Source organism: Cynocephalus volans, chromosome 5, assembly GCF_027409185.1.
Source record: "Cynocephalus volans isolate mCynVol1 chromosome 5, mCynVol1.pri, whole genome shotgun sequence".
NCBI lineage: Eukaryota > Metazoa > Chordata > Mammalia > Dermoptera > Cynocephalidae > Cynocephalus > Cynocephalus volans.
In genome coordinates, this window is record NC_084464.1 from 43,987,822 (window position 1) to 44,000,262 (window position 12,441).

The 12,441-nt window shown below is 46.3% G+C and overlaps 2 protein-coding genes across 2 annotated transcripts; one reads left to right on the forward strand and one right to left on the reverse strand.

Annotated features, from left to right (window-relative positions):
* Positions 1-41: 41 nt before the first annotated feature.
* Positions 42-2,449, reverse strand: DXO (decapping exoribonuclease). Its single transcript, XM_063096674.1, has 7 exons — positions 2,174-2,449; positions 1,569-1,930; positions 1,170-1,405; positions 862-1,081; positions 588-723; positions 345-439; positions 42-259 (listed from the first exon to the last, which is right to left on the reverse strand). The coding sequence occupies exons 2-7, from the start codon at positions 1,922-1,924 to the stop codon at positions 106-108; spliced, it is 1,197 nt and encodes a 398-aa protein (XP_062952744.1). The 5' UTR covers positions 1,925-1,930; positions 2,174-2,449; the 3' UTR covers positions 42-105.
* Positions 2,062-11,818, forward strand: STK19 (serine/threonine kinase 19). The gene is given in 11 exon segments (XM_063098273.1): positions 2,062-2,127; positions 2,210-2,390; positions 2,393-2,457; positions 2,459-2,477; positions 2,588-2,791; positions 2,933-3,069; positions 9,145-9,240; positions 9,554-9,693; positions 10,821-10,918; positions 11,030-11,177; positions 11,378-11,818. Coding segments are annotated over 11 exon segments (1,200 nt in total). The 3' UTR covers positions 11,424-11,818.
* The last annotated feature ends 623 nt before the right edge of the window (positions 11,819-12,441 follow it).

The following is a 12,441-nucleotide window of genomic DNA, read 5'->3' on the forward strand; positions in this document are numbered from 1 at the left end:
GCTCAGTAGGGATGACTCAGCTGAGAAGACACAGCAGGGAGAACCACTTAGAAATGTGCTTTTATTATCTGTGCACCCAGGGATATGACCAGCCCCTGTAAAGCATCAGTCCTTGGGAGAGGGTGTCTTAGGGGGTGATGGGAGCTGCTCCTGGGTCATGGCTTCCACATACCACCTGGGTAGGAAGGCATGGGGTGCATCTCGATGTACAGACACAGTGACTGGGCCGCCAGGTTCGCAGGAGAAGAGGTGGACAAGCCTGGGGGGCAGACAGAGATACGGGTTGAGGGCCGGAGGCTGAGCTCCTGGGATCCCGAGGGGAGGGACAGAGCTGAATGCCTCACCTGGGGTCATCCTGGACAACTGTGCTCTGGGCAAAGCTAAGGAAGGCGGCACAGAAGTTCATGCACACAGAGGGATTCCAGCCACCACGGTCGTTCTGGAGTGGGCAGAGGAGGAGGCAAAAGACTGGCAGTGAGGGTGAGAGCGGGAGGGGAAGGCAGACTGCAACCCCAGACTTGGGCCTGTGGTTTTGGAGCAGGGGTAGGTGGGAGATAAAGGTGGGGGCTGTGACACCATTGCTTTACCCTGATGTATTCAAACATCTCCATGGTAGGAAAGATCTTGAGGGAACAGACAAAACCTTCTGGGTTACGGAAGCCGGCAACAACCTTTGGGACACCTGGGAGGAACGACTGAGCCCACCATTTCAGGAGTTTGTGTCTGTCGGGAAAGGCAAGGGGTCAGTTGGCCCCCTCCTCCACCCTCCATTCTGTCCTCATCTTCAGGCTTCATCCTCCCCCAAGTGCCTTTCCCAATTGTCAATTCTAGGCTCTCTCCCTGCCCACCCCTATCCTGAACCTGTAGAAGCTCCTCCATTGGCTGGGGCTGTGCATCTCCTTGGAGGTCTTGAGCTCCACATAGCAGGTGGGGGGCTGTGTGGATGGGGCCTGGGGATCTGTGCAGTCTACCTCCCCTGAGAAGAGCAGACGGTGGTTTCCCAGGCGGCTGCGTAGCACAGAGCAGAAGGCCACGTTGGTGTTAACCTCCCCAGAGGGATCTGGGGAACCTCCGGGTTTGTCTGCACAAGGAGAGAAGCAGCAGCAGGGGTGGGGGCTCTTAAACTCTGGGGAAGTGGAAAGGTGCTACAGAGAAGGGGCAACTCTCACCTGCACACATGTACTGCTCAAACTTGTACCCCATGTACATAAGCTCCCGGAGGAGAGGTGGCCGAGCAAGCCTCTGAGCCCGGGCCGCCGGAGTCTCCACCTCACTCAGGTACAGTGTTCCCTGGAACCGGGAAGCTGCCAGCTGCCAGCCTTCCTGCCGCTCATACGGTGTCGTCAGCAATTTTGTCAGGTGCCCCCGCCATGTCACTGTGGCCCCTGCCAGCCATCCTAGACCCCTGAGGAGTAGGAATTAGAGGCTGAAGTTCTGATAAAAGAATTAGCTCAGATGGCTCCCCTAAAGAGTCCTTCTAAGGACTGATTCTCACTATAACACTGGCTCTTCTTTTTAGAGAGTACGTGCACGTCTGTAGATCTACTTGTGTGCTAGGTTTTGCTCACCCCTCCAGCTCTCCTCGGTGTTCCAGGAGCCAGCGTAGTAGGTGGTCCAGGCCCTCTTGGACCTCCTCGTCCCGGGGCTGGTATCGATCGGGGTATCCATCTCTGAGGTCAAAGTCAGGGCCTGGACCATTGGTGGGGGGTGGGCTGTAGTAGCGCAGGGCTCGGGCATCTCCATGGTACTGGCGTTGAGCATCCAGGGAGAAGCAGCCCAGTTCGGAAGGACGCCGGTAGAAAGGAAAGGGCCCAGAGTAGAGAGCTGGGTCTGTGGGCAGTGAAGGTGCTGGACAGGGAAGTTTGTTCCGAGGCTCAGTTACCTCTACCTTCCCAGACCCTCTCTTGGTCCCTCTGGGCTCCATGAAGTCCTGAGAAGAGGGAAAAGTTTCCATTTCACAGAGGTGGCCTGGACAAAGGAGACTCTGGATCAAGTCTAGGCGAGCCTCCTGATCGCCAGGCTCTGGCCTTAAAACAGGCAGGTCCCAGTCCCTCAAGCACAATGAGGCCAAGCGCTCATCCTACCTCTTCACTTGCCCTCCCACTTCCCCCCGACCCTCCAAACGCAGTGAGCCTAGTTAGGAAGTTTGGGCTCAGACCAAGGAACTGGTTACCTCAAAGACCCCCAACCTCTACTTTCACTTCCGCAGGGCTATGACGTCATTGAAGACACGTCAGAAGCCGAAGAGGGATGCAAAGGTGGTTTTTCTGCTTCCGATGACGAAATCATTCAGCGACAGTGGCGAGCAAACTCCTTAGGGGCTGGAGGAGAAGGGGAATGAGATTTACATCGGGAGGGAGACCCAAACGTGGCCACCGGCGCCCCTGAGCAGGGCGCAAGCGCCCAGGACGGGAGTGCTCTTGGAGGGAGCCAATCAGCGGCAGGCGTGGGGCCTCCGCCCGGCGGAGGTGATGCCGGTATCGCGTTAGCATGGCCCCGCCCAGAGAGAGCCTGAGATTTGACAAGTTGACGTCTCTTTCGTCATCACGTCGCGGTACTTACGACTTAGGGTCACCTGGTCTCCAAGGAGAGACGCCCAGGGAGATCATACGTCACTGCTCTGCGCCGGAAAACCCTATCTTCACGTTCTTTTACATCAATCCCTCACCCGATACCATAAAGTCTCGTGATATGAGCCGGAAGAGGCATTGCCTGGTCCCGGAGACCTTTGGACTGAAGAGGCGGCGGGAGCGAGGGCCTGTAGAAGAGGATCCTCTGAGGGGCCAGTCAGGTAACCATGGCAGCCGGGGCGGGGCTAAAGACCCCGGCCGGGAGGGGCCTCGCCTCGCGTAACCGTGTATATTGGGAGAACGGCACCCCCTTAGTTATCCCTGCCCCAGTACCGCCCCAGTGATACAGTCTCTCCGCTCAGGGTCGGCGCGCGCGGCACTCGCGGAGCTAGTGCAGCTGTTCCCGCGCGGCCTGTTCGAGGATGCGCTGCCGCCCATCGCGCTGAGGAGCCAGGTGTACAGCCTCGTGCCCGACCGGACGGTGGCCGACCGGCAGCTGGTGAGGGGCGTCCGAGCGACCTCTAAAGGCCCCTTCCCTGCCTCGCAGGCACTCCCGAAGTCCTCAGACACTCAGTCGGTCCGCCAGCCATTCAGCAATCATTAGGCCTTTCTGGGGCAGGCATCGTGGCAGGCACTGCAGTGCTACAGAGAATGCTACAGACCTTGTTAAAAGACTCCCGGGCAGTAGAGGGCATGCCAAATCATGAAGGTGGAAAGTGAGACTTCGGGAGAAACTGAGTCATGGAGCCTGGTTCGAGCATACAGCGCTAGGAATGCAGGCATACGTCAGATCACCTCAGACCTTGTGCATCAGTGGTGTTTCCTTATTACACTGTAGGCCATGAGCTGGTAGAGAATGTTAAACAGGAGAGGGAATAGTCTATTGGGTGTAGTGGAGATAGTCGATGAGTCAGGGAGATCGGTTAGGAAGATACTGCAGCTGAGAAGTGGTGAAGGCCTAAATTAGGGTAGTGTAGTAGGGAGGGAGAAGATGGGTGAGGGATGTGGAGAGTGAGGAGGAGGGAGGAGTCAGATGACAGACTGACTGGGTGGAGTGAACAGAGTAGGAGCACATTGAGTTGTTGGGGGCAGATGATGTGTTTAATTTTGTACATGTTGAGTTGATGGTGCCTGTGGGACATGCAATGTAGTAGACAGTTGTATATAAGGGTTGGAGAGAATTCTGGGCCAGTGGCATATAATTAGACGTCATGGGGATGTGGATGTGGGTGAAATCCAGTAGGAAGAGGGAATAGAGAAGTGATTTCTAACCTTTTTACAAACTTTAGATGGAGATTAAAGCTGTGGCTATCTCCAGAAAAATGCACATATGCCACAAGGTATATTGGGGGGAGGGGGGAGGTTTTACAGATCATCTGAAGTCCGAGTTTAAGGATCCCAGGTTTATAGTGAAAGATAACAGGGCCAAATCCATAGTGCTGGAAGACACCAATATTTAAGGCAGTGTTACTCAATGTATGGCTTGAGTTCTACCAGTGTCAGAATTACCTGGGCTGCTTAGACTAACCCAAGGTCAATGAATGAAGATCTCTTGGGGTGGGACGTGGGAATCTACATTTTTGAACTACTTCCTGAAGTGTTTCTTAATGTGCCTTAAAATTTGAGATCCACAGATGTAAGGGGAAAGCATAAAAGAGGAGTCTGTGAAAGAGGCTGAGAAGGAATTGCCTGAGTTAAGAGGCCAGGAAGAGGCCTATTGTGAAAGTAAAGAGATTTTCAAGATTAGGGTAGTTGGCAGTGTTAGAACCTGTGGCGATCTGTCAAGAAAAGAGGGAAGAAAAGGAAGATGGAGACTAGCTTGTCTCACATGAGGAAGCAAGTCAGACGGAACCACTTCTTAAAGAGTATTTGTTGTTTTTAATGTATTGGGGTTAGCTTATATTTTTAAAAAGCCTTAAAAATTGCACAAAAGAAAATATAAACATGCACGCACAATTTAAAGAATGGTTATAAAGCAAATACCCATTTAGCCACCAACTAGGTCAAACTATAGAACATGGCTAACATCCCACGTATATCCCTCTCTGATTAAAATGCCTTATGTCCCTGGGAGGTGACAATTGTCCCAGCTGTTATGACAATTGTTCCTTTGGTTTTTTTTAAACATAATCAATTTTATTTTCCTTAAACTACAAAATAGAGTCTTTGGTTGTACAGACATCACTGTGTTCCCTTGGTTTTCTTTGTACCACCTATGTCTATATCCATAAACAACATAGCTTAATTTTACCCATTTTTCAGTTAAATATAAATGAAATCATACTGTATGTCTTACAGTCTGTTTGTGCTGCTATGACAAAATGCCTGAGACTGGGCAATCTGTAAACAGCAGAATTTATTTCTTACCATTTTAGCGGTTGGGAAGCCCAAGATCAAGCCACCAACAGATTCAGTGTGGTGATAGCTGGCTTTCTCTGCTTCCAGGATGGTGCCTTGTTGCTGTGTCCTCACATGCCAGAAGAGATTGAAGGGTCAGGCAGTTCTCCAAAGCCTGTTTTATAAGGGCATTAATCCCATTCATGAGGGTGAAGCCCTCATGGCCTAATCGCCTCTCAGAGGTCCCACGTCTTAAAACCATCACCTTTTGGTTTAAGTTCTAGCATATGCATTTTGGAAACACATAACTTGTTTGATTTCACAGGTTCACAGCTGGAGAGCAATTTGTATCAGAATGAAACACATCTTTGAGTCTCACCCATCTCTGATTTAGATGAGACTTAGTACTTTAGACTTTTGGATTGGTGCTAGAACAAGTTAAGAGTTTGGGGACTATTGGGATGGCATGAATGTATTTTGCAAGTGAGAAGGACATAAATTTTGGGGAGCCAGTGGTAGAATGCTATGGTTGAATGTATGTGTCCCTCTAAAACTCATGTGTTGGAACCTAATACCCAATATGATAGTATTAAGAGGTGGGGCCTCTTGGAAAGTGATTAAGTTATGAGGGTCCTACTCTCGTGAATGGGATTAATGTCCTTTTAAAAGAGGCTTCAGAGAGTTGCCTGGCCCTTTTTTCCTTCTGCCACATGAGGACACAGTGTTTGTCCCCTCTGGGGGCTGCAGCAACAAGGTGTCATCTTGGAAAAGAGACCGGGACCTCACCAGACACTGAAACTGCTGGCACTTTGATCTTGGACTCCAGCCTCCAGAACTTGAAAAATAAATGTCTGTTCTTTATAAATTACCCAGTCTCAGGTATTTTGTTACAGCAGCAGGAACAGACTAAGTATTTATATCTTATTGCATTAACTGAATATTTTGAGATTCTTCCAAGTTATGTTTAGCTACAGTTAATTCATTTTCATAGATTTTCATTTTGTGAATGTATTCCAATTTTCCCATTCTAGTGAAAGAAATTACGTTTTTCTAGAAATTTGTAAATTTCATCTAAATTTTCAAATTTACTGGCATAAAGTTTTGTAATTTCATTTTATTTCCTGTAGAATCCATAGTGAAGGCCCATTTTTCTTTTTATTGGTTATCTGGGCTTTTTCTAGTCCCTCCTACCCTTTTTCTTGGTCAGTCTCAACAGTGGCTTATCAAGTCTAACAGTCTTTTGAAGAATAAAACTTTGGCTTTATTGCTTTCTATTTCCCCTCTACTTTTAGGTTTATTTTACATTATTTTTCCTATTAATTCCCATCCTTTCTTTTCTACTATATGCATATAAGCCTGTAGTTTTCCTCTAAGTATTGATATATATATATATATCACAAGCTTTGGTATATATTTTCATTATCAATCAGTTCAAAATATCTTCTTTTTTTTTTTTTTTTTTTTTTAAAGATGACCGGTAAGGGGATCTTAACCCTTGACTTGGTGTTGTCAGCACCACGCTCACCCAGTGAGCAAACCGGCCATCCCTATATGGGATCCGAACCCGCGGCCTTGGCGCTCCCAGCGCCACACTCTCCCGAGTGAGCCACGGGCTCAGCCCTTCTTTTTTTTTTTTAAAAAAAAAAAAAAAAAAAAAGATGACTAGTAAGGGGATCTTAACCCTTGACTTGGTGTGTCAGCACCACACTCTCCCAAGTGAGCTAACCGGCCATCCTTATATAGGGATCCGAACCCGTGGCCTTGGTGTTATCAGCACCACACTCTCCCAAGTGAGCCATGGGCCGGCTCCTCAAAATATCTTCTAACCTTCTTTGTGATCTTTTCCTTTGAGTCATTGGGTTGGTTAGAAACGTATGTCATAATTTCCAAACATTTTCTTATTGTCTTGTTACTGATTTTTATCATGAATGACATTGTGGCTGGAGAACATACATAATATGATTTCAGTCATTTGAAATTCATTGACTTGTTTTGTGCTATATGGTCAGTTTTGCTAAATGTTCTGTGTGTGATGATACTTCAAAAAGTTCATGGAAAGATTCATATTATCTTTTAATTCTGTTTTTCCACAAATTTTTGAAGTATACTTGTATATTTGAAAATAATGTATGTTATTCAGTTATTAATTTCTTAATAGCTGAAGTTATTAACTTATTGAAGTTATTGAAAACTTCTATTTCTTTACTGATTATGTGATCTATTCTGTGAATTTATGAGAGTTGGATTAATATACATCTGTGATTGTGGATTTGTAATCGTTTCTTCAAATATTTCTCCTACTTTATTATCTCAGTTTTTTCCTTCTGGGACTCAAATTACATATACGTTGAATTTTTTCTTTGTATCCTTTAAGTCTCTTAGGCTCTTTTCTGTATTTTTAATATTTTTTACTCTCTTTATTGTATTCTGGTTAGTTTGTTAAAATCTCTCTCACAGACTAAACTTTTTATTCATCTGTGCCTAATGCATTAAACCCATCCATTGAGTTCTCAATTTCATTTACTTTATTTTTATTAAAATTTCTACTTGAATATTTTACAAACCTGCTGTGTCACTTTTTATAATTTCCAGCTGAGATTTTCCATCTTGGCTTTTATTTATTTTAGTATTATGAGCATAGATTTTATTTATTTATTTATTTATTTATTGGATTCCCTTTATTTATTTATTCAACTTGTATTATCTTTTTTTAGTTTATCAGTATACAATGTAGTTGATTTTCATGTCCCTTTACCAATTCTTCCTTTTCCTCCCTCCCTCTACCCCCTCTCTCCCCATCAACATCATATCTGTTCACTTGTCTTAACAAGTTCAAGGAATTGTGATTGTTGTGTCTTCTTCGCCCCCCTCCCCCAGTTCATTTGTTTGCTTACTTATTTATTTTTATTAGCTCCCACAAATAAGTGAGAACATGCAGTATTTTTCTGTGCCCAGCTTATTTCATTAATATAATTTTCTCTAAGTCCATCCATGCTGCTGCAAATGGTAGTATTTCATTTTTTTTTTTTTAATAGCAGAGTAGTATTCAATTGTGTAGATATACCACATTTTCCTTATGCACTCATCTGATGATGGGCAATTGGGCTGGTTCCAACTCTTGGCTATTGTAAATAGTGCTACAATAAACATGGGAGTACAGGTATCCCTTCGACATGATGATTTCCATTTCTCTGGGTATATACCCAGCAGTGGAATAGCTGGGTCGTATGGTAGATCTATCTGTAATTGTTTGAGGAAACTCCATGCCATTTTCCATAAAGGCTGCACCATTTTGCAGTCCCACCAACAGTGTACGAGGGTTCCTTTTTCTCCACATCCTCACCAGCATTTGTCATTTTCAGTCTTTTGGATATTAGTCATACTAACTGGAGTGAGATGGTATCTCACTGTGGTTTTGATTTGCATTTCCCAAATGCTGAGTGATGTTGAGCCTTTTTTCATGTGTCTGTTGGCCATTCGTGTATCTTCCTTTGAGAAATGCCTATTCAGATAAGCATAGATTTAAAAAAAAAAATCAGTTGTTTTGATAATTCCACTATTACATGTCTTTTGGGGTCTGTTTCTATTGTCTATCTCTTTTGAGTTTTGTTTTCCTTGTGTGCCAAGTTATTTTTGACTATGTACTGGACAGGTTTGCCTAGATAAGCAAATGTCCTTAATATCCCAATTACCTCTATGAGTTTTTGTTTTCACTTAGGTATTATATTAGTCTGGTAATTTCTACTTTCTTACGAGCTTTTTAATGCTTAAAAAAATTTTAAATAATGCTTTTTCAGCATTTTAGTTCATTTTCAACAGGTGGGTTGGTTCTAGCTGTATTCTTGCGAACAGAAGTCCTGGTTTATTTTCATTTGTTTTAAACATTTTATCCCATACTCTTCCACACCTTCCCTCACCCAGAATCTAGACTGTTGATTCCCAAATGCAGGGCTGGTGTCTTAATCACTGCTTTATCTTAGTGCCTGCCTGGCAAATGACTGGTCTTAGAAAATATGCAAATAAATTTATGTTTGACAGGTAACTGATAAGGCAGGTATACAGGAAGGTGGGTAAGTAGTTGGAAAAGACTACTGATTTTCTCCCCACAGTTTTTCTTTTAGTAAGAGAAAACTGTCCCAATACTGGCAAATAAAATCTCTCTGCCCAAAGTGCCTAGAGTATAGCAGAGCATCTTACCCTGACACCCTTCTTTTTCTTCCCATCTCTGTGGAGACAGAAGGAGCTTCAAGAGCAGGGGGAGATCAGAATCATCCAGCTGGGCTTCGACTTGGATGCCCATGGAATTATCTTCACTGAGGATTATAGGACCAGAGTATGTGTGACTATGTGTGTGTGTCATGGAGGGCGGCAGAGAGGGGGTGGTGGTGCAGAGGGAGCAGGGAAATTGGGGAATGGAAATAAAAACAACAGAGACAGTTTTTGTGCCCCACATCTCGTGAAGAGGGCACAGGGCTCTGGTAAGTAGTAATATGAGGGGGAGCGAGAGGAGGAGGAGGAGGAGGAAGGGAATGAGAGGTGGAAGGACCTGAACAAGAGAGAAAACAGGATGAGAAATGCTGTCCTGGGGATAGGGTTGCTGGAGGGTGAGGATGGGGCCAGACCACATCTCTCATTTCTGGTTCCAGGTCCTCAAAGCCTGTGATGGCCGACCATATGCTGGGGCAGTGCAGAAGTTTCTGACTTCGGTGCTTCCAGCCTGTGCGGACCTTAGTTTCCAGCAGGAACAAATGACACAGACTTTTGGCTTCAGGGACCCAGGGATCACGTGAGGCTTGTGGGACAAACAGAGTCCGGCATCTGGCACCTCTCTGACTCCCTCCTGTCCCTCCAGTCCCTCCTGTTCCATCCATCCTTGTTCTTTGCCTTCTGCTGAACCTGCCAGAACAGGCAGACTCTTCATTTTTCTTTTTTCTTTATTTGTAATTATACATATTATGGGGTACAGTGTGTTGTTTCAGTGCATGCATACATTGTATAATGATCAACTCAGGGTGGATAGCATATCCATCACCTAAGCATTTATTATTTATTTTTGGTGATTACATTCAAGATCCTCCTTTCTAGCTATTTAGAAATATACAGTGCAATATTGTTAGCTATTGCCTCTTCTCTTTAATGAAATTACCTAAGTTTGTACTTCTCACTGCAAGAGAGGAGTCCTGTCTTATCTGAGGTCTTTGGAAAGAGTCCTGGACTAGAATTCAGGATATCTGGATGGCTTATCAAATGGATATAGGAGCCTGGCAGGAACCATGAATGCCTGATATTAATCATGTTGGGACTAAGTGGACAGAGAATAGTGAGAGCTGGGATACCCCTAAACATTCACATTAAAAAAAAAAAAAAAAAAAGACAAACCCAAAGAGCAAAAACAAACAAAAAACACACAACTGGGCAAGGGCTAAATAAAAATGTAATTTTGGAGGGCTGTGTCTGGCTCAGGCCTTTTAGTGTGTAACCCATGTTATATGTGAAAGCATTTAAAAAACTAAAGTACTGATATCACGTGGGGAAACAGACTTTTCAGTGAGATGGGTCAGGAGCCATGGTGAGGTGAGCCCCGCAGTGGCAGGAGCATGGAAGACAACCCTTGGGGGCAGGGCTGAGTGTGTGTTAGGCCACGTGGTCAGGGAGGGCTTCCGAGAGGATAAACTGTTTTAGGAACGAGTAATAGTAAGAGTGAAGGGAAGGTAGTCCAGGTAGGGGGACAGGAAAAAGCAAGGGCATGAGGCAACAGACAGCATGTTGTGAGCAGAGAACTGCCCCAGGGTGGGTTTCATTGTCCAGTCTCTTGCATAGTTGTCCGTGTTTCATATGCCTATTAACGGATGGGGGGGATGGATGGTTCTTAGAGCCCAGGCCTCATCTCTCCTGGCTTCCCACTGCCCTCAGTCATCTGGTGAATGCTGGAGTCCTCACTGTACGAGATGCTGGGAGCTGGTGGCTAGCTGTGCCTGGAGCTGGGAGATTCATCAAGTACTTTGTTAAAGGTATCCCATCTGCAGCCCAAGCCCTCAGCCCCTCAGGAACACCTTTTGGTGCTTCCTCAGGCCTCTAGGCCTTATTCACCTTTCCTCTCTCCTGTGCCACCTCTCCTCTAGGGCGCCAGGTTGTCCTTGGCATGGTCCGGAAAGCCAAGTACAGGGAGTTGCTCCTGTCAGAGCTCCTGGGTCGGCGGGCACCTGCCACAGTGCGGCTTGGCCTCGCCTACCATGTGCATGACCTCATTGGGGCCCAGCTGGTGGACTGGTGAGTCTTGCCTCTGGCAGATGACAGAGCAATGGCCCAAGGATGGATTTCCTCCTGGCTCATGCTTATTAATTCACTGTAGTGAAGTCCAGTCCTTTCATTCTTCTCTGGAACCTGGGAACACCCCTTGCCAAGTTCTGAATTCTCCTCGCAACTTGGACCTTGGCATCTGGCTCTAACTTTGTGTTTCTCCTGCACAGCGTCTCCACTTCTTCTGGAACCCTCCTCCGCCTGCCAGAGACATGAGGATTCTGCTTGTCGTCGCACACCTCCCCAGAGCAGGGCAAGAGGAGTCTGGGAGTGCTTCCTGACATTGTTGAGATGGGGGCACCTTGGGAAGGCTTGGGAGCCAGGATGAGCGTTGGGCTCTCATCCATGCAAAGGGTCAGATGTGAATGCTGCTGTTTACCTGGCCTCCGACCCAGTGGTGGGGTTTGGGCAATGTTTCTCTGCCCTTCCATGGAAGTCGAGCCAGAAACTGTGCCAAGGCCATGGCTGCTACCTTTCATGTCAAATGGTACTGTTGTTATTCTGTCTTGGGATAGAAAGGTAGGATTTCTGGGGAGGCTGGTGAAGGAGGGCAGGGTTCTCTTCCCTATATGTTGGGCTGAAGTTGCCAAATAAAGTACTTTTGCCTGTGATATTTTCTGGATGTCCTTTGTTTGATGTGATGTGTGTGTTCGGGTGCCTTGTTTGGGGATAGAGGTCAAGCCAAACGTAGGCCTGAGCTCAAGCCAAATGTAGGCCTGAGCTTTGACTTGTTTGGAGAGGAAAAAGGTTAACTTTGATGTTCAGATCAGTTCTCCCTGTGGGGTGGTAAGGGTGCACCTCATCTCCTAAAGCAGAGTTTCTGTTAGGGCCTACAAAAAGCTAAAGCCTAGTGTAGTTAAGTTTGTGTTGGAGTGAAAGTAAGAGACAAGTGTCTTAGAAGCCCATCCTTGCTTTGTTAGGACCTTTAAATATTCTGTACATCTGGGCCATGTTGGGCCCTTACACACCCACACACACAGATATACCCAGTAGGGGGAGATGCCTAGGCACTGGGATGACAGGAGTTAACCAGGAAGGACAGGATTGATCTCTGGGACAAGATTCACTCAAATTCCCACAGAAACTAAGGGGTCCAGGGTGTCTCCTCAACTCTGGGCCTGGGGCCAGTTGCAGTTCTTGGTTGTCACGTGGTTTCCTGGCTTAGCTGGGTTAGGGGAGGAGCAAGGCTCAGAGTCAACTGCCCCAAGCCCTAGGTTGTTCAGAAAGGAGCAGA